General features: G+C 45.7%; 3 protein-coding genes across 6 annotated transcripts in view; all 3 read left to right on the top strand.

The window, feature by feature from the left end:
* The window catches only part of LOC133118949 (DENN domain-containing protein 5B-like), a 35,445-nt gene extending 28,041 nt beyond the window's left edge, over positions 1-7,404 (top strand). For 2 of the 3 annotated variants that reach the window (XM_061229261.1, XM_061229260.1), the window contains exons 14-20: positions 598-642; positions 1,310-1,428; positions 1,793-1,968; positions 2,629-2,711; positions 3,119-3,245; positions 4,320-4,494; positions 4,998-7,404. In XM_061229261.1, the coding sequence (XP_061085245.1) occupies positions 598-642; positions 1,310-1,428; positions 1,793-1,968; positions 2,629-2,711; positions 3,119-3,245; positions 4,320-4,494; positions 4,998-5,181 (909 nt within the window). In that variant the 3' untranslated portion in view covers positions 5,182-7,404. The remainder of the gene's footprint in view (positions 1-597; positions 643-1,309; positions 1,429-1,792; positions 1,969-2,628; positions 2,712-3,118; positions 3,246-4,319; positions 4,495-4,997) is intronic. The other variant, XM_061229263.1, reaches the window with a different exon arrangement.
* A 1,745-nt stretch (positions 7,405-9,149) lies between these two features.
* On the top strand, positions 9,150-16,846 carry LOC133119295 (SIN3-HDAC complex-associated factor-like). 2 transcript variants are annotated; one of them, XM_061229825.1, is made up of 6 exons: positions 9,150-9,283; positions 11,741-11,868; positions 12,687-12,786; positions 13,846-13,969; positions 15,145-15,295; positions 16,549-16,846. In XM_061229825.1, exons 2-6 carry the CDS (start codon positions 11,741-11,743, stop codon positions 16,808-16,810), a joined length of 765 nt encoding a protein of 254 aa, XP_061085809.1. In that variant the 5' UTR covers positions 9,150-9,283; the 3' UTR covers positions 16,811-16,846. The 2 variants fall into 2 exon arrangements, with proteins under 2 accessions (XP_061085809.1, XP_061085807.1); XM_061229823.1 differs by having other exon boundaries at positions 9,162-9,283; positions 11,737-11,868.
* Positions 16,847-20,475: 3,629 nt separating this feature from the next.
* LOC133118826 (importin-8-like) overlaps positions 20,476-27,500 on the top strand; it is a 24,215-nt gene continuing 17,190 nt past the window's right edge. The window contains exons 1-15 of the mRNA XM_061229087.1: positions 20,476-20,610; positions 21,972-22,205; positions 22,593-22,655; positions 22,940-23,026; positions 23,904-24,142; positions 24,398-24,480; positions 24,589-24,738; positions 24,869-24,912; positions 25,098-25,349; positions 25,434-25,472; positions 25,595-25,723; positions 25,847-25,931; positions 26,189-26,241; positions 26,325-26,438; positions 26,727-26,828. Of these exons, the coding sequence (XP_061085071.1) occupies positions 21,987-22,205; positions 22,593-22,655; positions 22,940-23,026; positions 23,904-24,142; positions 24,398-24,480; positions 24,589-24,738; positions 24,869-24,912; positions 25,098-25,349; positions 25,434-25,472; positions 25,595-25,723; positions 25,847-25,931; positions 26,189-26,241; positions 26,325-26,438; positions 26,727-26,828 (1,659 nt within the window). The 5' untranslated portion in view covers positions 20,476-20,610; positions 21,972-21,986. The remainder of the gene's footprint in view (positions 20,611-21,971; positions 22,206-22,592; positions 22,656-22,939; positions 23,027-23,903; positions 24,143-24,397; positions 24,481-24,588; positions 24,739-24,868; positions 24,913-25,097; positions 25,350-25,433; positions 25,473-25,594; positions 25,724-25,846; positions 25,932-26,188; positions 26,242-26,324; positions 26,439-26,726; positions 26,829-27,500) is intronic.

Below are 27,500 nucleotides of genomic sequence, written 5' to 3'. Positions count from 1 at the left end.
ACAAAGTGTGAAGCAGACCTGGGTCAAATACGTAATTGTTCTGGATTCAAATACTTTTCTGTTCTCGGTTGATCTTGCCTAGTGCGTTCGAGACAACCAAGAGGAGCAGAAGATGGGGGTTTGCACTTTTTGAGAGTATTTCATGAGTTTCAATGCACCGAACAAGCTCAGTAAAGTATGGAAAACTATTTGAATCCAGGTCTGGTGTGAGTATGTGGCTGGATACGTTCATCCCAGCAGTGCCTGTCCCATCTGTAATGTGATGCAGTGACACTGCGCTGGTGACCCAGATACTGATGTTTGACCCAGCGCTAGTGCTCACCGTGCTAGTGCCCTGGATTTTGTTTCATTTTAACATTTCTCCCAGGCAAAGGCTGTTGTCCAGCTTTAAAGACGTTGGACGACTTGGCAGCAGGATGAGGGTTACACGAAAAAAAAACCCCCAAAAAAACCCCAAAAGATTCTCCATGAACCCAAGCTCACTCTCCCCCCTCACCCACGTGTCATCGAGCTCTCTCCAGACCCCCCCGTCCGTCGCCCCCCGTTCCTCCATGCTGTTCCACATCATCGTGTTCTAACCCTGTCTCTCTCTCCCAGTCCGCGTTCAGAGCTCATCACACCCACATCTCCACTGTGTTCAAGGTCAGCTTCAGCCTCTGTGCTCACCTGCTCAGGCTCCCGTCCCGGTCGAAACGCTTTCCATCTCACCCCCCGCTCTCCACCCCTCTCTCCACCACTCACTCCTGTCCTCTCACTCCCCACTCTCCATGCACTCATTGTAGGTCTCCGGGAGTCTAGCTCCCCCCCACCCCGTCTGGCTTGTTTTGGTTTTTGGAATGACACCCTCACTCCCCCCCCACCCCCCCCTCTTCGTACCTGACGGTCCTCAGAACGTTGCTGCAACGTTGCGGCAACACTGCAGCGACGTCACAGAAACGCGTGCATGTGTGAACATGTTGTGTGTGAACATGCTGTGTGGCGTTTCTGTACTCATGGGAATTAAAGTGTTTTATTAGATTTGTTTGTTTGTTGTGCACGACAGATTCAGACATATTTAGTCCTCAAAGGGAAATAGGCCTTTAATTGTAGCTTATACAGCTTACTATATATAGCTTTCTATGAAATTAGATATGCAGCTATGAACTCTGAGAGTTGTTAGATTGTAGTGGTCTGTCCTTTGGTAGACAGCCATTTGAATATAATCTCAAATTGTAGGAGGCACATTAAATGTAACACACACACACACACACACACACACACTCACACACTCACACACAGTGCTCATTTCACACGGTTCCCTCCGTTTCAGTGTCAGAATCTGGGAAAGCTCACCACTGTGCAGCTGGGTCACGACAACTCTGGACTCCTGGCCAAGTGGCTGGTGGACTGCGTGATGGTGAGGAACGAGATCTCAGGACACGCCTACAAGTAAGAGCCCCGTCCTCCCCAGCATGCACTGCGCCTCCAGGTCTCCTCTTACCCAGCATGCACTGCTCCTCCTGGTCTCCTCATACCCAGCATGCACTGCTCCTCCAGGTCTCCTCTTACCCAGCATGCACTGCTCCTCCCTGTCTCCTCTTACCTGGCATGCATTGCCCCTCTCAATCTCCTCATACCCAGCATGCACTGCTCCTTCCAATCCCTGCATACCCAGAATGCATTGCCCCTCTCGATCTCCTCATACCCAGCATGCACTGCTCCTACCAATCCCTGCATACCCAGAATGCATTGCTCCTACTCCTCTTTTCACCTTGACTGAAGTTCTCTGACCTCCCCTGCCTCCGTTTCCCAGGTTCCCCTGCGGCCGCTGGCTGGGGAAGGGCGTGGACGACGGCAGTCTGGAGCGGGTGCTGATTGGGGAGCTGGTGGTCACGAGCGGGGAGGAGGAGGGGGGGAAGACCCCGCCCCTGCTGCGCTCGCCCTCCCAGACCCGACGCGTCAGCATCACCTCCCTGAGCCGGGGCAGCAGTGAGTCCTGCCAATCAGACGCTCCTCTGTGAGACGTCTCAATACTCTGCACCACTCTCATGTGATTCACTGGCCCTCGAGCCACTGGTGCTCTGAAGCACTCTGAAGTACACACACTCAGCACCGCCCTGATCACAGATGTGGGCATAGCCACAGAGTGTGGGTTAATCTGCCCTGACAGTCTGCATGGGCCAGTGGAAGCAAGCAACCTCTGAGCTGCAGGGAACCATAATCTCCTACACACACATAGACACACACACACACACACTCACACACTCTCACACACGCAAACACACTCTCACACGCAAACACACACTCACACGCAAACACACACACACACTCTCACACATGCAAACACACACTCTCACATGCAAACACACACACACACACACACACATAGGAGCATGACTGCAGCTGTAACAGGGTTCCCAGGAGTGCCACTCTTCATTCATAACAGCAAAAACAAAAACCCCACAAAGTGTCAGAGATAAAACTCTTCTCCCTGTCAATCAAACCAAGCAAGCAGGAGAACATGCTCTGCTGACCTTTCTCTACAGTCTTTCATTTTTTTACCTCCAGTGTACTTTATTATATGTGGTATTTTTCTGGATGTTTTGGGTTTTCACGCACGCTGCTTGCCCCCCTCCCCCCCCCCCACAGAGCCCAACAGCGTTCAGATCCAGGAGGCCATTGGGGAGGCTGTGAACAACATCGTGAAGCACTTCCACAAGCCGGAGAAGGAGGTGCGTCTCCTCCTCGCCTCCCTGGGGGGCCTTTAACTGGCCGAATTAAAGCTACCCGCACGTTCTATGAATGTACACGTCTCGAGAATATCTGGAAAGGGACATTGCAGTTTGCTCCATTTACTCAAGATCATAGTTCACCAGAAGAAGAAAATTATGTTCAGTTCACTAATAAACCACACTCCTAAGTTCCATTTTACAGGCACAGATTTGGGAGCCATATGAGTGAAATCTAACGTGCCTGTCCTCCCTCCTCTCCTCCCTCTCCTCCCTCCTCCTCTCTCTTTCCCTCCCTCTTCTCCCTCTCTCCTCCCTCCCACCCTCCTCTCTCATCCCCTCTCTCCCCTCCCACCCTCCCCCCCTCCTCTCTCCCTCCCCTCCTCCCTCTCTCCTCTCCTCCCCTGCAGAGAGGGAGTCTGACCATCCTCCTGTGTGGGGAGAGCGGGCTGGTGGCCGCCCTGGAGCAGTTCTTCCACCACGGCTTCAAGTCTGCGCGCCTCTTCCAGAAGAACGTCTTCGTGTGGGACTTTGTGGGTAAGGGACTGTTCTGCACCAGCTGGGGAAGATTCAGCAGCGCACACACAGCCGTGATACATCAAATGAGCAGTCTTCTTCATGTAAAATTAAAATATGCTGGAAAAAAAAAGCATACTACTTAAAAATGTATTTCTTATTATTATTGCCGAGTGGCAAGGTGTCCGCATGGATTTTCTCAGGGTGCTTTGGTTTCCTTCCACAGCGAAAACAATGTAGGGACTACAGATCAAAATGAGCCTCCCCGCCCGACTGCAACATTTACTGCATTGTTATTCACGTGTATCGTCCCTCTCTATTAAACTGATGATTAAAGCAATAGTTATTTCCTTTCTCTGTCCCTGAGAAAAGCTGAACAGTTTTTGTGAAGTGTGCCTGTGTTATGTTATTTTTTGTCAACTAGCGCCCCCTAGCTGTAAATTAAACTGGAACTTGGGCCATCACTTCCAGAAAGGGTCGGTGTGGGTGCAGGCTTCTGCTCCAGCCAAGCACTGACACACCTGACTCTACTAATCAATCAGAGTCGTTGCTAAGCACCTTGATCAGTGGAATCAGGTGTGTAATCGCTTGGTTTGAGTCGCCCTGGCCTGCAGGATTCAGCTTTTCTGGGGAAAAGAAACGTTTTCCACCTTTGTGTATTCAAGAGAATTTAAGTCATTTTGACTGAGTAATATATTAAGAACTATCTTAGTTGTTGTTTTGTTTGTTTTTTATGTTCGATGAGTTTAAGGATAATAATAAATAAAATAATTTAGCTGACGCTTTTATCCAGAGCGATTTACAGTTGATTAGACTAAGCAAGGGACAATCACCCCCCTGGAGCAATGCAGGGTTAAGGGCCTTCCTCAAGGGCCCAACGGCTGTGTGGATCTTATCGTGGCCACACCGGGGCTTGAACCACCAACCTTCCAGGTCCCAGTCATGTACCTTAGCCACTAGGCCACAGGCTGCCCTATGTTGTTATCTGACCATATCTTAGTGTGTAAGTAAAGCAGGGGGTCAGGGGTCACGGCGAGGCCCCCCAGGCCCTGCTCCTCTCTGACACGCTCCCTCCTCTCCCCCTCGCTCCCTCAGAGAAGGCCGTGGCGTACCTGGACTCGGCCGATCAGATGGGCGACCTGCAGGGGGCGCCGGAGCCCCTGGGCCAGACCTGCGACAGCTTCTGCCACTACGTCGGCGCCATCAATGGCACCGCCCGCAGCATCGGCAAGGACGGCAAGTTCCAGCTGCTGGTGTGTCTGGGAGCCAGGTGAGCCCACTGCATACACCTGTACCTGTGTACACCTCCCCCTGCATACACCTCCTGTGTACACCTGCATATCCCTATACCTGCACACACCTCCTCCTGCATACACCATATCTGGTTACATTACATTTACATTATTGGCATTTGGCAGACGCTCTTATCCAGAGCGACGTACAGTTGATTAGACTAAGCAGGAGACAATCCTCCCCTGGTGCAATGTAGGGTTAAGGGCCTTGCTCAAGGGCCCAACGGCTGTGCGGATCTTATTGTGGCTACACCGGGATTAGAACCACTGACCTTGTGTGTCTCAGTCATTTACCGTAACCACTACGCTACAGGCCGCCCACCCTGGTTAGAAATGTTATATGTGACCCTATGCATGATGGGATGTCGTTCGATAATTAGTTGGCCATTATTTTGACGAGGGAAATGGAGCAAAACTGGACAGTATTAAAGTGGTGTTCATGCGTGAAACGTTCCTGACCTTTGACCTCTCGCCCCGGCAGAGACCGGCTGCTGCCTCAGTGGCTCCCCCTGCTGGTGGAGTGCCCCATGATCGCGCGGATGTACGAGGAGAGCGCCCTGCTGCGCGACCGCACCACCGTCAACTCCCTCATCAGCGTGCTGCAGGCGCTGCACGACTTCGCCATCACCCTGGAGACCTCGCTCGTCAAGGGCATCGACCTATAGCCCCCCCGAGGATGCTGGGAGATCGCACAGACTTTAGGAACCCCCTGCCACCCCCCACCCCCCCCATTCGCCCATTCCTCCATTCCCACTGCGGAAGACTGACTCTGTCTGGGAGACTGACACTGGAGGTCTCAGGACCACAGAAGAAGGGCATGGCAGGATGGTGGCCCACACAGCCCAACTTAAACTTAAAGGACCCGGTGTATGGACAAGATCTGACGGCTCTGTCCGTGGGTGGAAGCAGTATTACCTAAATCCCTTATTTACTTATTCGAGAGCTCTTTTTGATATTTAGTGACAAAAACTTCAAAAAGTCTGCTTTTTTTTTTGGGCCCTCATTTTTGCTTGATTCATGTACATACCACTGTTTCACTGATCCCACCCGAAACATAATCTTTTCCTTAAAAAGTTAAAGTGAGACGCAGCACCATCGTCTCCAGCTAGCACAAACCGGCATGCCTCGACGTATCAAACTAAGGAGGCTGCAATCCTTGGTTAGCCCTCTCCCCCCCTCCCCGCCATTGGATGATGATGTCATTAGGTCACAGCCCATTGGTTCCCGCACCTGTCCGTCACTTGGCAGACCCTGACTTCTGGATGCACGTACATTCCATCACCGGGGCAACAGAGAAGCGATGCTGCGGTGTGATGTCACAAACCCCACCGCCCTCCCCTCTTCTCCCTGCCGCCGTGGGCATGCCTGTACCTGTTATGACTGTTTCCGTTGCCCTTGACAACTTCAAATGCTTCTGTTGTTCCACCATCGTATTCGCTGATTTCGGCCTACTTAAAACCTGGACTGAAATTGCCCGCTCTTTCCTGTCACGATCTGCGCTGACGATAGGCTTAGTTGTACAGACAGTACGTTTGTGTCCGAGTTACCCAATGGTCTCAGATAGGATAGACTGTGTATTTTTGCCAATAATTTCAAGAATAATCCTATGGTTTTGAAACTGCTTACATCCCTTTTGCTGGATGAAAATAAGGAAATACACTGGAAACTTTCATAGTAATTACGACTTCATTAGATAAGCTTGTAAACTCTTTCTTTGTCCTATGATGTGAGACGTTCTCGAGGTCATCGAAAACCTTAAATGTAATCTAGTTGCACGTGTCAAATTTATTTCTATTTTTATTTAAAGGAAAGACGTTTAAATCATTATTTAAATAATGATATATTTGTTCTGGTTCTTTTTCTTGCAAGGTTTTGTGTTTCTGTGCAGTGCTACTGATGCAATTAACCACTTACAGTTAAAACGGAACAAAATGCTACGATTTTCAGCAAAGTCTTGTGGATGAGGTTCAATCTTTGTGTTGGTTTCTTTGCTCTTGTTGCGACAGTCGATACAAACACCGTCGACACATTCTGGTGTTGTGGTCTTTGCGCAATTTTTGTTGTGCCTCAAAAAATAAGTCTGTACTCAGATTTTTGGAAAACGGATTTCCTGATTCTTCGAAAAACACTGTCAGAATCTGAAATGGTTGGCGAGGGTTTTCGGTGCGATTACTCGTTACCTTTTCAATGCAGAAACCAAGGTGTCATCGTTCAGTTTACGGTTGTTAAATTTACTCTGGTTTAAAACTCAGCATGTTCAAATGTGCCACAGACCACATGTAGTACTTTACAAATATTTTATTTTACTTCATTTTAGTTCATTTTTTTTTGGGGGGGGGGGTTTTATGTACATTTTTAATGCACAGGACTGGGATTAACCACTTATGTAGCGTTGCTTTATCTTTTGAATGTAAGCGATGAGGTGTGGATTTAATTCTGTTATTTAAAAGAAGCGTGCAAAGGAAGGATATATTTTGTCCCTTTTCGTTTGAACATATGGCCTGATACACTGAATTTGTTCCCGATAAAGGGTTCTCATAACCCCCAGTCTCTGTGCTGCTTATTGTCTGTCTAATCAGCTGCTTATTGGTTTTGTTTGCTTCCCTCCCGCGTTCTAACATATTTTCATGAAACGTAGAGAAATGCGATCTACGAGGGCATAAGGACAGACTTTAAAAACTCAAAGTGTCGAATGGCTGTGAATGTTTTCTTCCTTTTATGATTTAAATGTGAATAATTATCTGCATCGAAAGGCCGGCTCCAGGCGTCTCTTTATTTTTAAGTGAATAGTTTCTCACGTCTGCAAGAGTGAGCAGTCCTTATGTATTATGCTTTGTTGTGCTATTTATGAAACATCTCATTAAAGATGCTCTGTACATCCATTGAAACAGGGTTTTTGTTTTCCCCCATCCTTATCCTTTTGGAATAAAAACTTTGGAATGGATTGGATTGGACAGGATGAGATCTTTATGAACTTTATCACGGAAAATAACGAACCATGAACCTGACTGTGAAGCCCCGATTATGAAGGATTACACCGATACGTGTGTAGATCAAAGCCAAACAAAAACCAACATGACAATAAAATCAGTTGATAAGGCAGGGGTATATGCGTATATGCATTAATAGCAAATCTAATACACAAGCATAGCAACTCAATATTTATGCGAAGCAAACCAATATTCAGTATGTGTATCTTGTATTGAAATGTGGTCACTCAAAGAAGAGTGTATCGCATATCAAATTCAATTGCACAATGACCATGGTTTCATATTGTCTTCCTAATTAATTGTATTCATTTTAACAATACTTGTGTTGCGTTACTCAGTGGTACTCAGACATTTTCCTGGGTTCAATAAAAATAGCCTTACTGACAGGCCGAAATAATAATTTTAGGAGACAACTAGAAATGGTTACATTCAGAGTGGCATCTCCCCTTTGAGACATGATACAAATGTCTTCCTTACTATTGTTTGTTGATATTCACTCAGTCTAATAGGCTATAGCCTTCATTTGAAAGGCTATATCCTATTATTCTATGATTTTATATGAGATAAAATGTAAATGTTTTACATGCCTGGCTCTACAATGGTCTATTAATTGTATTTGTACAATTTATATGTCTGTTATAATCACATAGACTATGGTCTGATTATATGATATAATTTTGTTATCATTTTAAAAACACATACAGGTACATTGTAGCATGACTACTTTATAAATGATAATAATACATAATATACAGATAATACAAAGGCATGCTCTGGTTTAATTTAGACAAGGACTGCAAATGCGCAAATATTTAATCAGCCAATGTGGCAGCAACTAAAGGCAGTTATGGTAAAGAGGTTCAGCTGTTTTTCAGACCAAATGTCAGAATGGGGAAGAAATGTGATCTAAGTGACTTTGACCGTGGAATGATTGTTGGTGCCAGAAAGGATGGTTTTAATATCTGAGAAACTGCTGATCTCCTGGGATTTTTACCCACAACAGTCTAGAATTTGCAGAGAATGGTGCAAAATAAATAAATAAAAAAAACATCCAGTTCTGCGAGCATAAAATGCCTTGTTAATGGGAGAGGTCAGAGGAGAAGAGTGGTCAAAACTTGACAGGAAGGTGACAGTAACGCAAATAACCACGCATTACAACAGTGGTATGCAGAAGAGCATTTCTGAACACACAACGCATCAAACCTCTTAAGTGGATAGGCTACAGCAGAAGACCAATGAGTCTAAAAAATAAATACCTAATAAAGTGCTCATTGAGTCTATATTCGAGGACAGACCGAGCGCAGCAACTGTGAAAACAGTATGTTTTCCTTGCTTCGACACACGATTGTCAAGTTCTAGTCACCAGATACAAAGACGTATTGACTTCAGAGCCATCTGCCGCTCCGTGGAAATGCTTGTTGCTCCGCCTCTTTGCTTACATTTTCAGCATCGAAAATGAATGCAGCACCATGGCAACTAGGACCAACCTCTATTTCCCGCGCAATGTCCCCTTCCTTATAAGGCCAACAGAATGCACACGCAGGCGAAACGTCAGACGCGTATGTAAATTGGTTTGATTGAAGAAAATCAGAAAATGGTGGCGTGGGATGTGCACATGCGCAGAGAGAAACAATTTACTATTTCTCAGACATAGCGAGAGAGACCGCAACAAGCGAGCGGTGTTGATGCTATTTTGTGGATTGCTAAATGAGTTGAAACTATATAGAGAGTTATTTTCAAGTTTTTGCTTTATAATAGAGTCGTAGTAGGATCCAAGGTAAGAGCATTTTTTGCATTGGAATCCGTTAGCAGGCAGATTTTTTATTCTATTCAATCACATGCTGTACCGAGGCTTTTGTAAGCGGTTCAGTATAAGTTATACATATGCATGTATTATCTTAGGCTATCATGATGTTTGGTTACATTTGCGTTGTGGAACTAGATCTGAAAACGAGTTTGAGGTTTAGCTGCTTGATGTTTCGTAACGCTGGGTGAAGTGGACTATAGTTTTTAAATGTCTTTATTGACGACAGTTTATTCGATAGTAGCTACATCTACTTGTTCGACGAAAATGATACCCAAATAGTAGTTGGGCACATGGCATATTGTAGTGATAGCTACTGTAGTAGAGTAGCGTATTGTCACTCATTTTAAACCTACTTCACCTATACCGTTACTGCTTTCCTTGTAACTGGCGATATGTGCTATCATTAGGCTACTTGACATGAGGGAGGGGGGGTTAGGTTGTAAAATGGGCTCCGGTGTTTGTCATCCAAAAAAATGTGTCATGCAATATATGAAGAAATGACATCAAAGATAAAGTTGCCCGTACAGAAGTGAAAACTCTTTCGGCGCTGTTCGTGGACTATCCGATAAAAGGGATGCGTGCTCTTTAAAAAGTGAGCATCTCTGCCTGGGATTTAGCCTAAATAGTTGCCGCTATTTTTTAATATTGTATAATTTCTTTACTTTATGTCCAAACCCGAAATTTCAGACACGTTACCGCACCGTAGGATATTCCTAAAGTAGAGCAAATCACGGTGTGATGGAGGCGAATCCTGACAGGACAGTCTACTTATTACCTGAGTAATAGGGGTTATAGAATCAAATTTTAATTTGATTAGTCTGCTTTTTTGTTTATTATAGGTACAGCTACAATCGAGTACTGTAGCCTAATCGTATGAGGTGCAACAAGGAAGGTCTTTGGAGTTAATTTTGTGTGCGGTTATTTAGTGTTCAAACGGACATTTAATGATAGCTAGTGTGCGTATTATGTTCTATTGAAAACAAAAGGGCAAAGCTTGGCTCATCATAATTCGTAGTGGTTTATTTTGTTCGCTGGTGTGATTTTTCCATTCTTTTCGTCACAGTTACGGCGGAATAACCAGTTTATTAATATGAAGGGGACCTGAAATTACAGAATGACCCATCCGGAGTAAGGATGTGCCGAGAAACCGATGAGCATGATGGAGTTTGCGAGCCATGCTTCCTGAAAAAAGTAGGGGGCGGTGAAAATAGGCGATCGGTTTACCGTGTCTTCACATAGGGAAACCTTTATCCTTTGAAATGTCGTACGTATTTCGTACTGCCAGATGACTGCTCTTACATTATAGCTTTTTTAAATAATAATAAGATGACCAATAAAATCGTTTTGTAGTCGGTTTTTTTTTTCCGTCGCAAATACGTCGTGCAGGACAGCGAAATTCGTTCCCCCCCCCCCCCCCCGTCACCCCACCCTCCCCCTTTGAAGTGTTGCCATTTTTTAGCTCCGTCAGGGACTTTCACAGGCAGGCGCCGGGCGGCCACTGTCAAGAAGCGAATATTACAAGCCCGCGAAGATGACCGTACACTTCGCACTGTTTCAATGAAGGAGTTCAGTCATCCTGTGCCCATTCTCAGAATAACGCCGCGTTCAGCCGTAACCCGATAGTTGGCGTTTAGTTTCCCAGTCTTCCATCTTTTCCTAGGCTGTACTGTCAGACATCGGTGTTACCCTCACTTATCACTCGTGACATCAACACGGGGTAAAACCGTTGCCTCGGCGCGAGGTGTATTCGTTGCTCTTTTTTAAATCAAACATTTGACAAGATTGTTATTGCTGTTGTGAAAGTGTGGCTTGACGATACCTGACGTGACGTCGCAGAAAAGGTTATGTAAACGGCAGTGTATCACTGGCGTATGTGGCTAAAATCCCGCTGACGCTATCGCTGATGACCTAGTTCTCCCCATTTGGGTCAGAGCAGGCAACCCGCCCGCTTTCCTCTCAGGCGCATCATTCAATTTGATGTCTGGGTGTCGTTGGCACCTGCACGAACGCTGTAATTCACGATTGATGATGATGCTACACGGGCAGATGCTCGTAGGTTAAAATGACATGCATACCCCACTATACAATTAGGAGCATTGCTTCAATCTGAGCCCTTCAATTTCAAATTTAACTGTGATTATCTTGTTTACTATTATGGTCATGTTTATACATTTAATTGCAAGCTTGCTCAACAGTTTTCCCAACACTGTACAGAAGTTCCTGTTGCCTGTAATTGGCTCTGTAGCTATAATTCATATGGTCAGCTTTAACGTGCATGCTGTCTTTCTCTGATGGTGTTTAATTGCATTGTACTTTACAACGGCGTGTATTCATTTGGGGCATAAAAAAAGACGTTAAGGTACACTATATATATATATATATATATATATATATATATAAAATTTATTTTTTTTCCCTGCAAGGAAGATGTTTGGTTTTCACAAGCCGAAGATATACCGGAGTTTAGACGGCTGTTGCATCTGCAGGGCCAAGTCCTCGAGTTCGCGCTTCACGGACAGTCAGCGCTACGAGAGAGACCTCCAGAGCTGCTTCGGGTAAGGCGCCCCGGTCAGCACACCTGTCACGCGTGGCAAAGTCCCCATGCATTCAGCGACGCTGGAATTACTGAGCCCTTTGTTTGGAGTATGTAGCTTAAGTGCATACCCCCTGCATGACATTTAAATGGTGACATTTCGATGAGAGAGGGAGAGAGATGGGGCTTATACTGTGCAGTTTAACTAAATAAACTTGCACAGTAGTCTTGACAAGTGGCATAAAGTGGCATTGCAAAAATGTATTTTTTCCCGTTTGGCACCACACTATGGTCCTTTATCCCCATGCATACATTATGCAACTCTATTGTTGTGTTGGGGAGGGGGGCAATTATGTGAAACGTACACCAGTTAATGAGTAGTAATGATGTGTTGTGAATGTTGTGAAGCATTGCATCCAGAACATACAGACTTCAGTTCAGTATCTCCGCTTCATCGCCATGGATACCGGCAGTGTGAATCAGCAGCATGCAGTAATGTACTCCTTTAAAACATGGCGCAATCATTCTTGCCGTGTAACAGGAGTAGTGGGGGAGTTGGTTTCTAAATTAAGGCTCCAGTTTGCACAAATTAAATTTGATGTTCTCGTTCTTTCGCTGAGTGCACCGTTTCCCAGGGGAGTCTGGTGATGCGGATTTTAAGTCAGCGCAAATGTGACAAGTTATAATGGCGCTTCAAAGGCTCTTGGGAGAGTTATTTTTAGTCTTTTGCGAATCGTTGCAGTCGCCAGTTTGCATATTCATCTCTGAGAGACATGTGCCTGTTCTGTACTTTGAGCGTGCTGTTTGGTGTTGTTTCAGTTTGTTACATTTTTCCCCCAGGCTGTGCGAAGCTCGCGCGGGGGATATATGCAACGCCTGCGTCCTGTTGGTGAAGCGCTGGAAGAAGCTCCCGGCGGGATCCAAAAAGAACTGGAATCATGTAAGGAGCGTCCTGACGTTCCCACCCGACCGGTGGGAATCTTGTTCCCGCATCCGGGAATCTGGGACAGCTTAGCATGCAGCGATTGCGCAATCACTGAAAGTGCTCCAATCCAAGACTTGCACAAATTGGCAAGCGCTAGCAAATTCTGTTTTTAGTCAAATATGCACATTTCCTGAGGATTTTCACATTTCTTATACTGACATTTAGACTTAATCTTTGATATGTCACTACTCCCTCAGATTACTTTCAGTTTGACTGCAAACATTTTTATACAATTTTGTATTTAATAAGATGGCTAATATTGCAGATTTAAAATTGTTCAAGTGGTTGCAGAACTGCCATCTCACCATCTGTCTTCATGATACTTTGGATGAAGTATCCCTGTGTTACCCGTGACTTAATTTTTGCCACAGAGTTATTTGACCAAGCTTCTTGTTTGACCAAGTTTTTTTGCTCTACCAAGCAACTATACACCACATTACTTCATATTTTTGTGATAATAATATCTTCCATTTACATTATAGCTGATATGCTTTTTTTCCCTCATCCTGTTCCCTGTCGGAAACAATATTTGCCAACTAGGTACGTTTGTATTTCAGACACACACGATGTTGCCATGGTAAATGGCTGGCATTTATATGGCACCTTTATCCAAAGCGCTTTCATTCACCCATTCATACACACACACACTCGCACAACGGCGATTGGCTGCCTTGCAAGGCACCAACCAGCTCGTCAGGAGCAATCGGGGACACTTCGACACACCCAGGGTGGGATCGAACTGGCAACCCTCCGACTGCCAGATGACTGCTCTTACCACCTGAGCCTCTGTCGCCCCACCTGTACACCACATTACTTCATATTTTTGTGCTATTAATATCTCCCATTTACATATTATAGCTGATATGCTTTTTTTTTCTCATCCTGTTCCCTGTCAGACAAAATATTTGCTAACGAGGTACGTTTGAATTTCAGACCCCGCGCGATGTTACCGCGGAGACCGGTATCCCGCTTCATGCTGATTGGTGTGTCTGTGTGCCCCTGTGCCTGTGATAGGTGGTGGACGCGAGGGGCGGGTCGAGCCCGAAGGTCACGGTGAGGCCCAAGCAGGTGAAGTCCCGGTCCGGGAGGGCGCGGCCGGGCCAGATCAGCCGCATACAGGACGAGCTGAAACGACACCGTGAGCCCTCCCCCCCTTTCCCTCCCAGAACTGTGACTGCGAGGCCACTGTGCATTTGTGGAAGTTTTCCTTTTGCGCTGCCAAAATCCAGAGCGGCGTACGGTTGTTTAGACTAAGCAGGAGACAATCCTCCCCTGGAGCAATGCACGGTTAACGCAGCGCTTTCGATTCACATAGAGAGGTGAGAATGTTAATCTCTCTTAAACATGAAGCCTGAAGTAACGCAACATAACATAAGGTAATGGTGAGAACAGGCCATTCGGCCCAGCAGTGCTCGCCTTTTCCTACCCCTAAGTGTACCTAACCTGCCTAGTTTGCCTAAAAGCTAAACAGAATCTAACACCGGATCAAGCCTGGTCTTGAAAACCCCCCAGTGTTTCTGCCTCCACTACATGCGCTGGCAAGCTATTCCACACATTGCCCACTCGCTGTGTGAACAAATACTTCCGAATATCTGTACGGAATTTCCAATCTCTTTGACTTCATTTCAAGAATAATGAGGATTGATAAATGCTGGAGATTGTGCATCTCATATTCCTTTGGTCAGGGGATTTAACCCTCTTTTTTAAATTTTATTTTTATTCACAAGGTCAGTGTTCTAGAACTCCTTTACTTTCAAATACCAGCAGCGCTTTTCACATCAGTATTGGAATGTTCAGTTAAAGGTACAATCGGTAAGATTTTTGTGTTAAAACATTGTCACAAGACCATTGTAAATCCTTTCCTTGCATTGAAAAAGGCTCACTAACTTGTTGACTCACCCTCTGCCTGTGTTTGTAGTCCTTAAATTCGGGTTTCAAAATATGCAGGTGACCGGCCGGCACTGTACCAAAACATTGTATAGATGTACAATAATGTACAATGTACAATGTACAATAATTCATTCGTTGGTTGAAATTTGGTTCTAATTGCCGGAGCCAATGGTGTTTCAACGTCAGTGCGTTCACAGAGAAGGGGGTGGGATAAACAGTGTTGTGGTTTGAGCGTGTTTGTTGTTGCAATTCCTCTCTTGACCGTTAGAAGTCCGAAATTACCTAATGTACCTTTCACAACATTCTCATCTCATATATTTGTGGTTAATTTTGAATGCTTAATTCTCCGGGTCGAGCTCATTCTGACAGACGTGTTCGAGTGCAGGTCTGAAGGCGCTGATTGGTATTTTTTCCCCCCTCCAGACTCTGACGCTCACAGCACTACCTCCAGTATGTCGCCGGCTCAGTCTCCCGGCTACAGTAACCTGTCCGACGAAGGTTCGGATGCCGAACTCGCTCCGGGCTCCAGCCGTTCCCCGGTGTTCTCCTTCCTGGACCTCACCTACTGGAAGAGGTCAGTCCCAGCGGCTGCAGTTCCTGCCCGTTTCTGACGTGACCGAACCCCCGTTTCCCGCTAGTGGACAACCTGAGCTCCCCACTTCCTGTTTATGTGACATCTAGCTGAACCCTATATCCTGTGGCTTCTGTCTGTCTGTTTGTTGTGCTATATTACCCAGCTTTTTTTTTTAAATGATTTTTTAAAATATATTTTTTAGGCCTTTTTCAGCTTTATTGGACAGTATAGTATAGAGGGACAGGAAGAATGGGAGCGAGAGAGAGGGGATTTGTCTGAGATGATATGGCACTCTGTGTTTGACCTGGCATTTATCTGCCACTGTCTGTGTGTGATTTCTGTTTGAATGGCTTCCTGTGGGAGCACGTCGTGCTTTGGGTCTTTGTTCGGTGAGCGACGCGGCCTTTTGAAAAGAACGGCCTGCCTCTAATCTCCGGCCTTCGTAGCTTCTCCGTAATGTTCACCAGATGTAATGGCCGACCACTGATTTGGCACTGTGATAAGGGGAGTTCTTCATGGGGAATGGGAATAATTACAGGGGTTGTATTCAGTGGACTTGGCACCAGGCCACTGGACTGAACATACTCGCTTCTGAATAGATACTGTCTGTTGGAATGGATTGTGGGTCAGTAGGCAGGGCTGCTTTAACAGAGCACGTGTGTCAGTTAAAGGTACAATAGGTAAGATTTTTGTGTTAAGACATTGTTACGAGACCATTGTAAATCCCTTCCTATCGTTGAAAAAGGCTCACTGACATGCTGACTCACCCTCTGCCTGTGTTTATAGTCCTTAAATTCGGGTTTCAAAATATACAGTTGATGGCTTCAGGGCGGCCTGTAGCGTAGTGGTTAAGGTACATGACTGGGACCCGCAAGGTCGGTGGTTCTAATCCCGGTGTAGCCACAATAATATCCGCACAGCCGTTGGGCCCTTGAGCAAGGCCCTTAACCCTGCATTGCTCCAGGGGAGGATTGCCTCCTGCTTAGTCTAAACAACTGTACGTCGCTCTGTATAAGAGTGCCTGCTAAATGCCATTAATGTAATGTAAGCTCATTGGTTCTAATTGCCACAGCCAATGGTATTTCAAGGACGGCGCATTCACAGAGATGGGGGAGGGATGAACAGTGTTGGTGTTTGTTGCTGCTATTCCTCCCTTGACCGCTAGAAGTCCAAAATGACCGATTGTACCTTTTAATTCCCTTCTCCGGTCCCCCGGGGTTGACTCTTCCCCCTCCCACCCCTGCGGTCTCCAGGCAGAAGGTGTGCTGCGGCATCATATACAAGGGCCGTTTCGGAGAGGTGCTCATCGACCCCCATCTCTTCAAGCCCTGCTGTGGGAAGACCCAGGAGCACGAGCAGGATCGGCAGCAGCAGCAGGAGGAGGAGGAAGAGGAGGAGGAGGAAGATGCCCGAGAGCGAGAGAGAGGAGAGGGCGGGGATGTCCGACGACCGCTGGGCGCACTGTCACCCGCCCATGTCAAAGAAGAGGCAGCTGAGGTGGACGCGGTTTGGTGACTTCACACCAGCAATTGGGTGTGACTGCGCACGCATACACACGCACGCACATACACACGCACGCACATACACACATACACACACACACACATGTACACACACACACACACACGTACATACACGCACACGCACACACACACATTTGGTGTTCTCGGGAAGCCTTGTGGACCTTTGACCTTCCTCATCAAGCACTCCTGACAACTTGCCTTTGATTGCCTTCATATCAAGAGCAGCTGGACTGGTTTCTTCTCATTGTTGTCCTCTCCTGACCCCCGTTTTATTTGTTCTCAGTTCCTGCTTTGTGAAGGACTTGAGCATTACCTTCTTTTTTTTTTTTCATTACCATTGGATAATTTCATTCCTTCAGAAAATTTTCTCTTATTTTTAATTTGAATTTTTTGGTTCATTTATTGCAAAATGCTGGATTTCTGGTAAGCCCTGCTTTTTTTTTATTTAAGTTGCACAGAACCAGCAGAAGAAACTTAAAAACACGGATTACCTCGACTCTCCGATACAGAGCCATAGGGGAGAGCTGGGGTGATCCCTTTTCAGGTTCTGCCATCCTCTGACCTTAATTATGAATTGGCTCGATCATATCTTGATCTGACATTGTTTTAGCAAATTTGTATTCCAAGTGGTATCCCAAACGTTGTGCTCAAGTACTGACGTAAACCTGCATAGTGCTTTCAGAAAACTGAAACTAAGAGGCACTTGGTTGGAACAAAAAATGACATTCAGATGAGCCGTCCAGGAGTTGTGCACCCCTGGGTTAGAGGCATCGCAGTGCAGGTCGCCTTCGCCCAGAACTCTCCCTCATCTCAACAAGAACGGGCCTTTTCTGAGAAGCCACTCACAGAACACACTTGGGAGGGGAGAAACACCAGCCTTAAATTATTATTTTTTTTTTTTTTTAGTTTTACTTTCTCAGACTGGCATCGGAAGATTAATTTTATGACACTTGTGATCTAGGGTTTCAGGAGCCTGAACAAGGTTTTAGAAAGGAAAGGAGCTTAGTGTATGCATCGTGAGCTCAAAGTATGTTTTCCCCCTTCACAAATAATATCCTTGAGTTGCATGAGATATTGCATGGGCATTGAATTAAAACTTTTTTTTTCTTTTTTTTTTTTTCTTGTCTTGCTTCAGATATTCCGGCCTTGAGCTATGCATTTCCTCCATGAGAAAAGTAAGAAGTGTAAAAAAATAAAATAAAATTAAGTAACCACTTTACTGACAAAAAGTAATTATCTGCCATGGACTCTTGGAATGTTTTATTTAGTTTTATTGCCTTCCTCAGTGTTTATAAGTACAACAGTTTTTTGGGGGGAGAGGGTTTCTCACCGTTGCCCTGGAGGACAGTATAGACCTGGAATTTCTGTTTGCCCAGGCCAGTTATTCAAATGACATTTTAGTTGTTGTCATTTTCAATGTATCATGCCAGTTCGGTCAACAGAGATGATTGATAAACGGGAGTGTTTCACCTGTCAATCACAGTGCTAGACAAACTGTTCACAATGTTTTCTAAAAGGGAGCTTTAGACTGTTGAGGTATTAATTAACATGGATAAGGTTTATTTTGTCATACACTTGGGCTACATACTAAATCACTGTACTTTTCGGTGCAGGTTTGTCTTAAATATGCATGATTTATGTGTGTAGTGCAGAGTCTGACCTTCAGGGGGCGCATTATAATAACTCCAGAAATGGCTTTGGCGTCGTATGAACAGCTCTGATTTCTCACGGCATTAGACAGGGAAACCTTTGGTAAAGAGGTGTGGCATGGCATTTGCCAGTGATGATGTGCTTCTGTGTCCATGGAGGGGGGAAAAAAAGGATTTTCTAATCCTAGTTTCATCCTAAATTAACAACATTCAAGTGACCCATCATATCATAGGAACATATCTCTACCCCATGTAGATATAAAATAACATTGTGTCAGTAATAACCTACTTTGAGGCAATTGGGATTAATATATTGGCAGCTATTTAGGGTTGAATGTTGCTGGTGATTATTGTATTCAGTGATATAGTGGGCTCTCTATGCTGTCTGATCTTCATACTCTGACTGTGTATGACATATATAAGAGAGCACTGGTCATGGACATTAAAATTATATCTTTATGTGTTTTCCTCTTATTTTTGGATGGATTTTTATGTGTAAATTTAGGGAAATGCTGTCGTGTACCATTTTTCTACATATTTATTCTTATTTATTTGTATCTTTTGTGTATGTTTTTTTTTTTTTTGTTGTTGTTGTTGTTTGTCGTCGTCCCCCAAGTTAAAATATTTATTTGGGGGCTTGACAAACCAAAACGGATTATGGGAGTAACAGATTTGTACCGATGTAGCAAGTGGGCAGCCAACAGACGCTGCACTTTAAGGTTTATAATTTGTTTTGTTATCTCGGTCTGTTGTCAGACAGTGTAAAAGACTGAAGTGAATGTACCACATGCAAATGGTAAATTCTATGACATTGGAGTTGTTGGGGTTATTCCTCAGTATCAGTTTTCTGTAAATTTAACAAAACAATCCGTTTCAGTGTTAGGTCTTTAGACGCATATTGGATTTTTTATTTTATATTTTTTTGCTATTACAATTTTAAGCTTTTACGTTGTTTAAAAACAAAACTCCCTTTACATTGACAATATCATCGTCTACTAATTGGAAATAAGGACATTACAAAAGTTAAGTCGAGTGGAAAAAATGTTCCCACGTGATATAATGATTTAGCTGCCCTGTTTGGGTGTTCTGCACATTGTATTCATCGTGTTAGATAAGTTTGGAGCAGGTTTTGTATTTTTATATATAATTGTACATTTTTACTAGTTCAATAAAAAGTAGTTTGCTGTTATCGTGTGTGTGTGTGTGTGTATGTGTGTTTGACAATGGATCACCCACAGTATTGACTGTGAATCCAATGTTGTCTTTGCATGGTAGTGCACCTGACTAGTGCAATGAAACCCACCACTTATGCAGGAAAAATGCCGCTTTTCCCAGTTCCAAGGAAGAGAAGTGGACAGGGGGAGAATGGAGGAGAAGAACTAAGGGTTTGGGTCCCAGGATCCAATTGCCCCCATCCGAACATTCATCAAGAGAGTCCCAATTCACCCTGCCTGAACAGACGCTCACAATACTCCCGTGACAAGCTTAAGAAAAGAGCAATTGCAATCCAAATGCACAATTAGCCTACAGTTTTAAATTGACTGAATGACAGCATTCATCTGCATGATCTGAAAAAATCACGAATTCAGTATTGCAGCAGATAAAAAAAGTTTTGGAAAAATCCAAGAATCTAAAAAAAAGAGTATTTATGACTTCAAATATTTTCACAACTCAAAAGAGCTTGGGTTGAGAGTTTGAGAAAAAATGAAAAAAACCGGTTTGTTTAAAATGATACAAAATAAAAATAACATACTACCTCCTATTCGACTCTTCTGACAATTCTTCGTAATAATGTTATTGTAACAAAATTTTCAGATTATCATTTCCATTTTTTTGACAGACATACGGATAGGATCTTGTGGTGGAATTCCCAACACTGGTTGTAGGGGGGGTGGGGGGTGGAAATACATGCGCGTGCGGAGCAGGTGGCAGCGTTCTCTGACACGATGACGTCAGGGTCGTATATAAGAGGCTATCAGGAAGGGGAGGTCTGCTCCCTTTAAAAACTAATGTAACATCACGCGTGTTGCTCTGTCGAGGGAGGACTGTCTGTTGTGTTAATATTGCATGCCAGGCACCTGCATTCGACCTGCGTCAGCATTAATCACATTTTCAGCACCCACAGAAACTGAGAGGAAACAAGGTTTGATCTCTTTTCTGTACTAATTCGGATGAACATTTGTGTGGGGTGTGAAGTTTTGCAAATGTACCGGCGTTTTTTTTTTCCTCGCTAAACCGTTCATAAATCAAAGCAAAGTCGTATCTAATATCGGATGGGAGGCTCTGCTAATCATGTTATCATCTTACATTTAGGCTCGGAAGGGACCGCTAATCGTGTTATCATCATAAATGTACGTTTGCGTTTTGAGAAAGGGCTTCTGTTCCTCCTGAAACGCATTTTGAAGAAGGGGTGGGGATGGCTTGAATTGGCTACTGTGTCTGAGAAGCCTGCGGGAATGTTTTCAATATTGCCAAGTCATTTCACTCGTTAGTGTGGCTATCGCGGAATGTTCCAACGTCTTTTACATTCCTGGTTAAACACCCAAGTCGTCGACGTGTTCATTAACTTTGATTGATTAATTGTTGGCTGTATGCAGCCATGACAACACCCCAAAACACGTGTCCTGAAATCCTTCACTTTTCTTGAACTTAGTTTTGCATCGGATAAATGGCCTATTTCAAAAGTGATGCTGTTTGACGAAGATTAACTGGTATTCTGGAATCCTTCGGTTTGTAGGCTAATTTCTCGTAAACGAATTTTCTGACAAACCTTACTCGTCATTAAGCCATTGTGTGATGTAGCAAAACTGAAAACGTTTAAGTCCTGATTGCAGAATTCGCTCTCAACGTTAACATGAGATTCGTATCCGTATTTTATGTAAACACGGCATATGTCATTATCTCTCACAGCAGTGCTTCTTAACCTTTTTGCCCCCAAGGCCCTTCGTGTCAAATATTCCGCAAGAAATCGGCTGAATTACAACCTTGCACTTTGAATCCCTCCATCTCCTGCCGTAGTGCGCTCTTGCGTCACATGCACAGATAATTATCAGCATCCCATTTGAAGGGAATTCGGTAGAAATGCAACCCTGGATACATGGTGCATTCTTCCATCAGAGGGGAAACGCACTATTCAACATTCCTGTTTGTGTTGGTTGTTTGGTGAAAGAATCCTTTGTACAAATTTAACTCTTTATTTGATGTAGTTAAACTGAAAATTAATTGTAGATTTGTTTAAAACGTTCTTTCTAGAAGTAGGTTTTGCAATTCTGTCTGCTTATGGTAAGGTTAATATAAAGGTCTGTAGGATTTCCTGCAAAGACCCCCCTATCCTGTTCCAGCATAGGTGAAATTTAAGGGGGGGGGGGTGGTGTGTGTGTAACAGCTGTCATACAAACCTAATATAAAGCCCACCCGTCCGCACAATAACCCTGCCTCCCCCCCCCCCCCCCCCCCCCCCCCCTCCCCCACATTTGAAACCGAAATTGCGCCCCTGTATTCCAGACAGAAGATCAAAAGATGGTGCAGCTGTCCCCGTCCCCGGCTCAGGACGTGTCCCCTCCCTCGGAGCGCTCCGAAGAGGCGAAGGGGAGCCCGAAATCGGCCTCGCCCTCCGGCCTCAGCGCGCTGCAGCTGGCCCTGTCCACGTCCACCGTCACCTACCACAGCTACGACACCTACATCGAGGACGGCCTCATCTGCCTGAAGCACAAGATCCGCAACATCGAGAAAAAGAGGGTGAGAGGGGGCGCTCTGTTGGTTTTAAGAAACCGTAAGGGTGGGGCGGCCTGTAGCGTCGTGGTTAAGGTACGTGGGACTGGGACCCCGCAAGGTCGTTGGCTCGATTTCCACGGTGTAGCCGCACAGCCGTTGGGGCCCTTGAGCAAGGCTCTTTACCCTGCATTGCTCCAGGGGAGGATTGTCTCCTGCTTGGTCTAATCAACTGTACGTCGTTCTGGATAAGAGCGTCTGCCAAATGCCATTAACGTAACGTAATGTAATGTCATGTAAAAATGTGAGTCCAGCTTTGATGCATGTTTTATGGGATCGTTTCAGTTGGGTCGTTTTTGCCTGAAGGTTTAGGTCGTTTGTGTATTTGATTGAAATTGAAATGCATTTTCACAGCTGAAACTTGAAGACTACAAAAAACGTTTGAAGAATGGAGAGGCGCTCAACAAAGACCAAATGGTATGTACGGGTCCTATAGATGCCTATCAGAGGACATGGTAAACGACTTGAACATTAGGGCTGAGACTCCAGTCCTAATGACTCAGAATATTTTAGAGTTTAAGTCCTGTGCTGCTTAGCTTTGCTCTTTTTCACAGACAAATGTGGCTAGTATAACACTTATGACTCAGGCTACCCTGTTATTCCCCCAATTCTGAATACTACATCATACTGTTGGATCCATTCCAGCAGTGTTTTTTTGTCTTCAAGGGAACTGCCGTCTCTAATGTTCTCTTCTCCTCCAGGATGCTGTTGAGAAGTATGACGAAGTCATCCACAACCTTGCATTTGCCAAAGAGCTTCAGAAAACCCTGGGAGACCTCACCCAGGATGTGAGCTCTGGGGTTTGGTGGGTGGTTTCTGGGCAGGGTGGGGATGGGGTTCAGGGAAGGATTCTGTGTCTGGGGGGGGGGGGATGCTGCTATGCTGTGTCGGGGATGACTGCTATTTGAGATTACCCAAGTTCAATGGCATGTGGCAACTAGCAGAGCCTTGTGAAACTGCGGTAGCCTAGATGTTGGGTGCATATGCATAATTCCAAAGTAGTGTTGCAGTTCCGCTGGCAGCGGTATTGCATGGGGAAGAAATGAAATGGAGGACAAGTCAGTATATATATTTACTTATTTATTTACCAAAATGCTAATGTAGTGGCATCATGGCACGGCAGGACTTCAATGAAGCATAATGTGTTGTCGCTTGTTTGGAATTTGCTGAGCTCATTCTGCCTAGTATTCTGAAGCACTGCACTGGATACTTGGCTACAGAGAGATGAGCAGTGTCATGCAGGTTCTGCTATGCAGCACCCCTCCCTATAGACGGTGTGACACGTGTAGCTTCTACAGAATCGTAAATATGTGACCGTTTAAGGGTCGATATTGGCTTTACCTTTATGGATGACCGTGTGGTGGTTGTGGCCCTGCACTTGTCACCACTGCTGCTCTACGTAGGACCCCTCCTGATAGATAGTGACACACTGGTGTAGCTTCTTTAGAATCATAAATCTGTGACCATTTAAGGGCCGACTGTTCGCTTTACCGTGTTGGATGACCGTGTGGTGTTGGTAACCACTGCTCCTCTGCCTAGGACCCCTCACTATAGACAGTGACGCACTCGTGTAGCTTCTCCAGAATTGTAAATATGTGACCATTAAGGGCCGACCATTGGCTTTACATTTAATGGACGCCCTGCTCCTACGTGGCTCTGTCGCAGCTGCTCCGATCGCAGAAGAAGGTCGCGCGGCGCGAGCAGGTGATGAGGACGGAGACGGAGAGGAAGCGCTTGGCCACGGTGCTGCAGGTGCACCACATCCTGCAGAGCCTGCAGCAGGAGCACGTCAGGAAGGACCTCCGCAGCGGCCTCAACCGCGCCCCCTTCCTGCCCAGCCGCGACCTGGAGCACCTGCTCGACCTCGCCGCCCTGCTGGGCTGCAAGAGGGACGAGAGCGTGAGGTAACGGCCCCATGACTTCATAGACGGCCTGGCCAGTGTCCCCTCGGGAGTTTTCTTGGGTGATGAAATCAGTGACTGAGGACCATGGTGGTTGGTTGAGGGGAAAGGGGGCATTGTACGGGAGAACATTTATCAGGACATTGACCTGAAGTGTCAGCTTATCTAAACTGTTGAATGGATAAAAAAAATAATAATAATGGATTCATACCCTTCTGCCCATCCTTGCTCTGTGGTAATGGTTTGCTTGGCTTCCAGTTTGGAGGACCAAATGGAGCAGGCGGCCAATGTGTACTGGGAGCTGATAGAGGGCCAAGACCTGCCTGTGGGAGAAACCACCTGTAAGCTCAGCAATGACTGTTCATACTCTCAAAAATGGCGCTTGTTTGTCAGCTGAATGTTGGTACTTTTATTTATTTTTTTCTCTTCTCTCCCTTCTTGAAATGCAGACAAGCACATGAAGGAGGTTTTGTCCAGACTGATGGATTGTGGGTACTTTGAACACATCCCTGTTCCTCGTAGCGAGGGCTTGGAAGAAGCTGTGGAGCAGCTGACCAGGAAGGCGGAGAGGCCGTCGAAACCCTCAGGGAGTATCACAGGTATGCAGGTGACCTGTGTAACCGTAACACACCTGCACAACGTGTGTGTGTGTGCTAAACAAGTATGTGTAAATACAGTAGAACTGAACAAGATCGGGAATTTGAGTAGGACATACTTTCATCCTTGCAGTTCCACCCAAGTTACTGAGTACAAATGAAGTTACAACAAGGGAGGTAAGAATCTTTTTTTGTTGTTGTAATGTGTGGTTGGGTACAACTATAAGGTGTGCACGCATTAGTTTAAACCTTAATGGACCCCACAGTGGAATTCCTGTGATGTACAACCTACAACTACAGCAGTGCAGTAGATATTAATTCCCCTTGTCTGAAACCTTCCATTGACCTTTTGGGTTATGTAGTTTCTCAACAGATGCTACTTGCCTGAAACAGACTTCTCTGGCCAGGGTCAAAATGACCAGACCCGGGCCTCGAAGGAGAGCTATAAGGCAGATTTTATGGCACTTAAACAACAGGAGCCCCCAGACTCCTGGGATATGGAGTTTACGGAAAAGCCCTCCTCCCCACCGCCTGTCACCCAGAAACCCTTCAGAGGGGCGGCAACCTTTGTTCCCAAAGAACAGGCGACTGCGCAGAGACCTGAAACAAAACAGGTGAGGGTCACGGATACCCCCCCCTTCCCCGAAAGTGCATCATCTCCCCAACACTAATCCCCAACGCTATGCTTGGTCCCTCAGAGACGAGAGAAGTCTAAAGGACCACAAGACACTAAATTGGTGAGTGTCTCCAGTCAGGCTTGGGGTAGCACTGGTACACGGAATTACCTGGTGTCTTCAGTCCCCCTGCCCCCCAAATTTTATTTCCTAAGTATGGACCTACCCTTGTTAATTTCACACAGGCCCCAAAGACTGAAGCAGCAGTGGAGGTGTTCCGATTCCCCTCCCCCCTGCCCGAGGACCCTGTCCAGCGCAAAGCACAGCTTCAGGAAATGATGGAGAAGATCCAAGGCTCCTTCTGTTTCATGCAGGTACCGGGGGAGTCCTGGCATTATGCTGGTTTTAAAGTCTGATATTTTGGAGAATGTGTGCAAGATGTGTGTTGACTGAAGTGGAAAGAGGGCCGACTTCTCCACCCTCTTCGCAACTTCCAGGATTCTGTTCTGGACCGAGAGGGCTCTCCTACAAATGCACATTCGAGGAGTTTTCGATCTTCGCCTAGACCCTCCACACCCACAGGTATTGGAATCTGCATTCTTCATATGAAGCTTTTTATTTTTATTCATTTTATTTTATTTTTTGGACAATATGTTCTCAGCATAGCTGACTGATTCCTAGGGCAATCACATCTTGGGTCACCAGTCTCAGTTCTAGTCTCTTGTCATTGAAAGTTATAGTCTGTGTTGGTAGACCAATCATTCTGGAAAGATTGAATTGAAATATAATTGGAAGCATAACAAGCTTTGAATCAATCTGAAAACATGCCTTTCCCTCAGCAGCACAGAATGAACCAGCGAGTCCAGTGAGCCCCCTCTCAAAAGCCCTGCATGTAAGTTGTTCTGGTAAAAGGTCTAATTGCACAGTGGGCGATTCATTAGAGGGCACTCCTCTGATTTGGTGTTTCCATTGCAGTCCACCCCTTTGCCGTCCAGAATCCTCCCCATTGATGCCAAAATCGGCCTGACCAATGGAGACCACTCGTTGAACAACTCTGACCTGGACCTCACTGCAGATGAAGTGGCTCATGTAATACGACCAGTACTGTCGACACTCCCACGTTCTTACTGACGGGGCCCAGGTTACATAGGGGGAACCTCCATACCTTGCATATTGGGTGTCAGCTATGACTTAAACAAGGGTGGAATGGGTTAATGCATACAGGGTTTCTTAACTGCAGCACCTCTGCCCTGCTGATGGTTTATGCACTGTGTTGGTGGCCTACCACAATAGCCAGCCTAAGGAGTTGCAAGTCTGTTGTCCGAGTTTGGCGCCTTCTGAAATTGTGTTTTAAGTGTGAAGTCGCTTCTCCTGCAGGAGAATGTCCAGCTATCGGCGAGCGAGGGCCTCTCGTCTCCATCACTCTTTCACAGGGAGTCCATCCTCTCGTCCTCCCTGGCGGAGGACCCTCCAAATAAGGTACAGCCATCGCCTCCATATCCACTGCCGTTCACTCAGTGGCCCGGATCCACTGATGTGTACAATAATCATCACTGATGTCCTATATCCATGGGCGTAGAGTCCTTTGTTACTGGTTGAGATGTGCCCCTATTGCTTCTGTAATCTTGTTTAAATCTGTCACAGGTACATGGGGGGAACATGATCACCTTGGTGGGTTGAGTGGCCATAGTTTTGTCAGTGTGCTGAACCGGTCATATTTTGGTCTCGCCTCAACATTTGATTTTGTTCTAGTCACTGACTCGTGAATTGGCTAGATCTGAATTTGGCCTGGAGGGAGGGAGCTGCCATTCGCTGTGGTGATGGTGCCCATGCTGATTTGCAGTAACTAAGGAAAAGAGGGTGCAGTTTTAGTTTGACCTCATTGCCGCTTGGTAGCAGGGCCTCATCTTGATGCCGAATGTCATGACGAGTGCCTAAGGCTCTGGGAGGTTTTAGTCGCTGGTTCTGAATTCTGCACTGGTCCGTCCAGCCCAGTCCCCCCACCCCCCCACCCCCCCCCCCAGCAGTGAGTGAGCGGCTGTCAGTGGGAGATGGCAGGCAGTGTACACTGACCTGCTGAGAGTGCACGGCCATAATTGGGAGTGTAAGCAGAAGCCATTCTGTCGGTGCGGGCTGTCCTCATTCCAGACT

This window comes from Conger conger, chromosome 19 (assembly GCF_963514075.1).
Source record: "Conger conger chromosome 19, fConCon1.1, whole genome shotgun sequence".
In the NCBI taxonomy this organism is placed as follows: Eukaryota; Metazoa; Chordata; class Actinopteri; order Anguilliformes; family Congridae; genus Conger; species Conger conger.
This window is presented reverse-complemented; position numbering and strand designations above follow the sequence as displayed.

What these genes read in the sequence shown, in the direction of transcription:
- LOC133119295 (XM_061229825.1), top strand. Translation starts at nt 11,741, where the DNA reads ATGTTTGGTTTTCACAAGCCGAAGATATACCGGAGTTTAGACGGCTGT. An exon ending in GACCTCCAGAGCTGCTTCGG is followed by an intron (nt 11,869 to 12,686) that starts GTAAGGCGCCCC and finishes TTTTTCCCCCAG; the next exon opens with GCTGTGCGAAGCTCGCGCGG. An exon ending in GACCTCACCTACTGGAAGAG is followed by an intron (nt 15,296 to 16,548) that starts GTCAGTCCCAGC and finishes TGCGGTCTCCAG; the next exon opens with GCAGAAGGTGTGCTGCGGCA.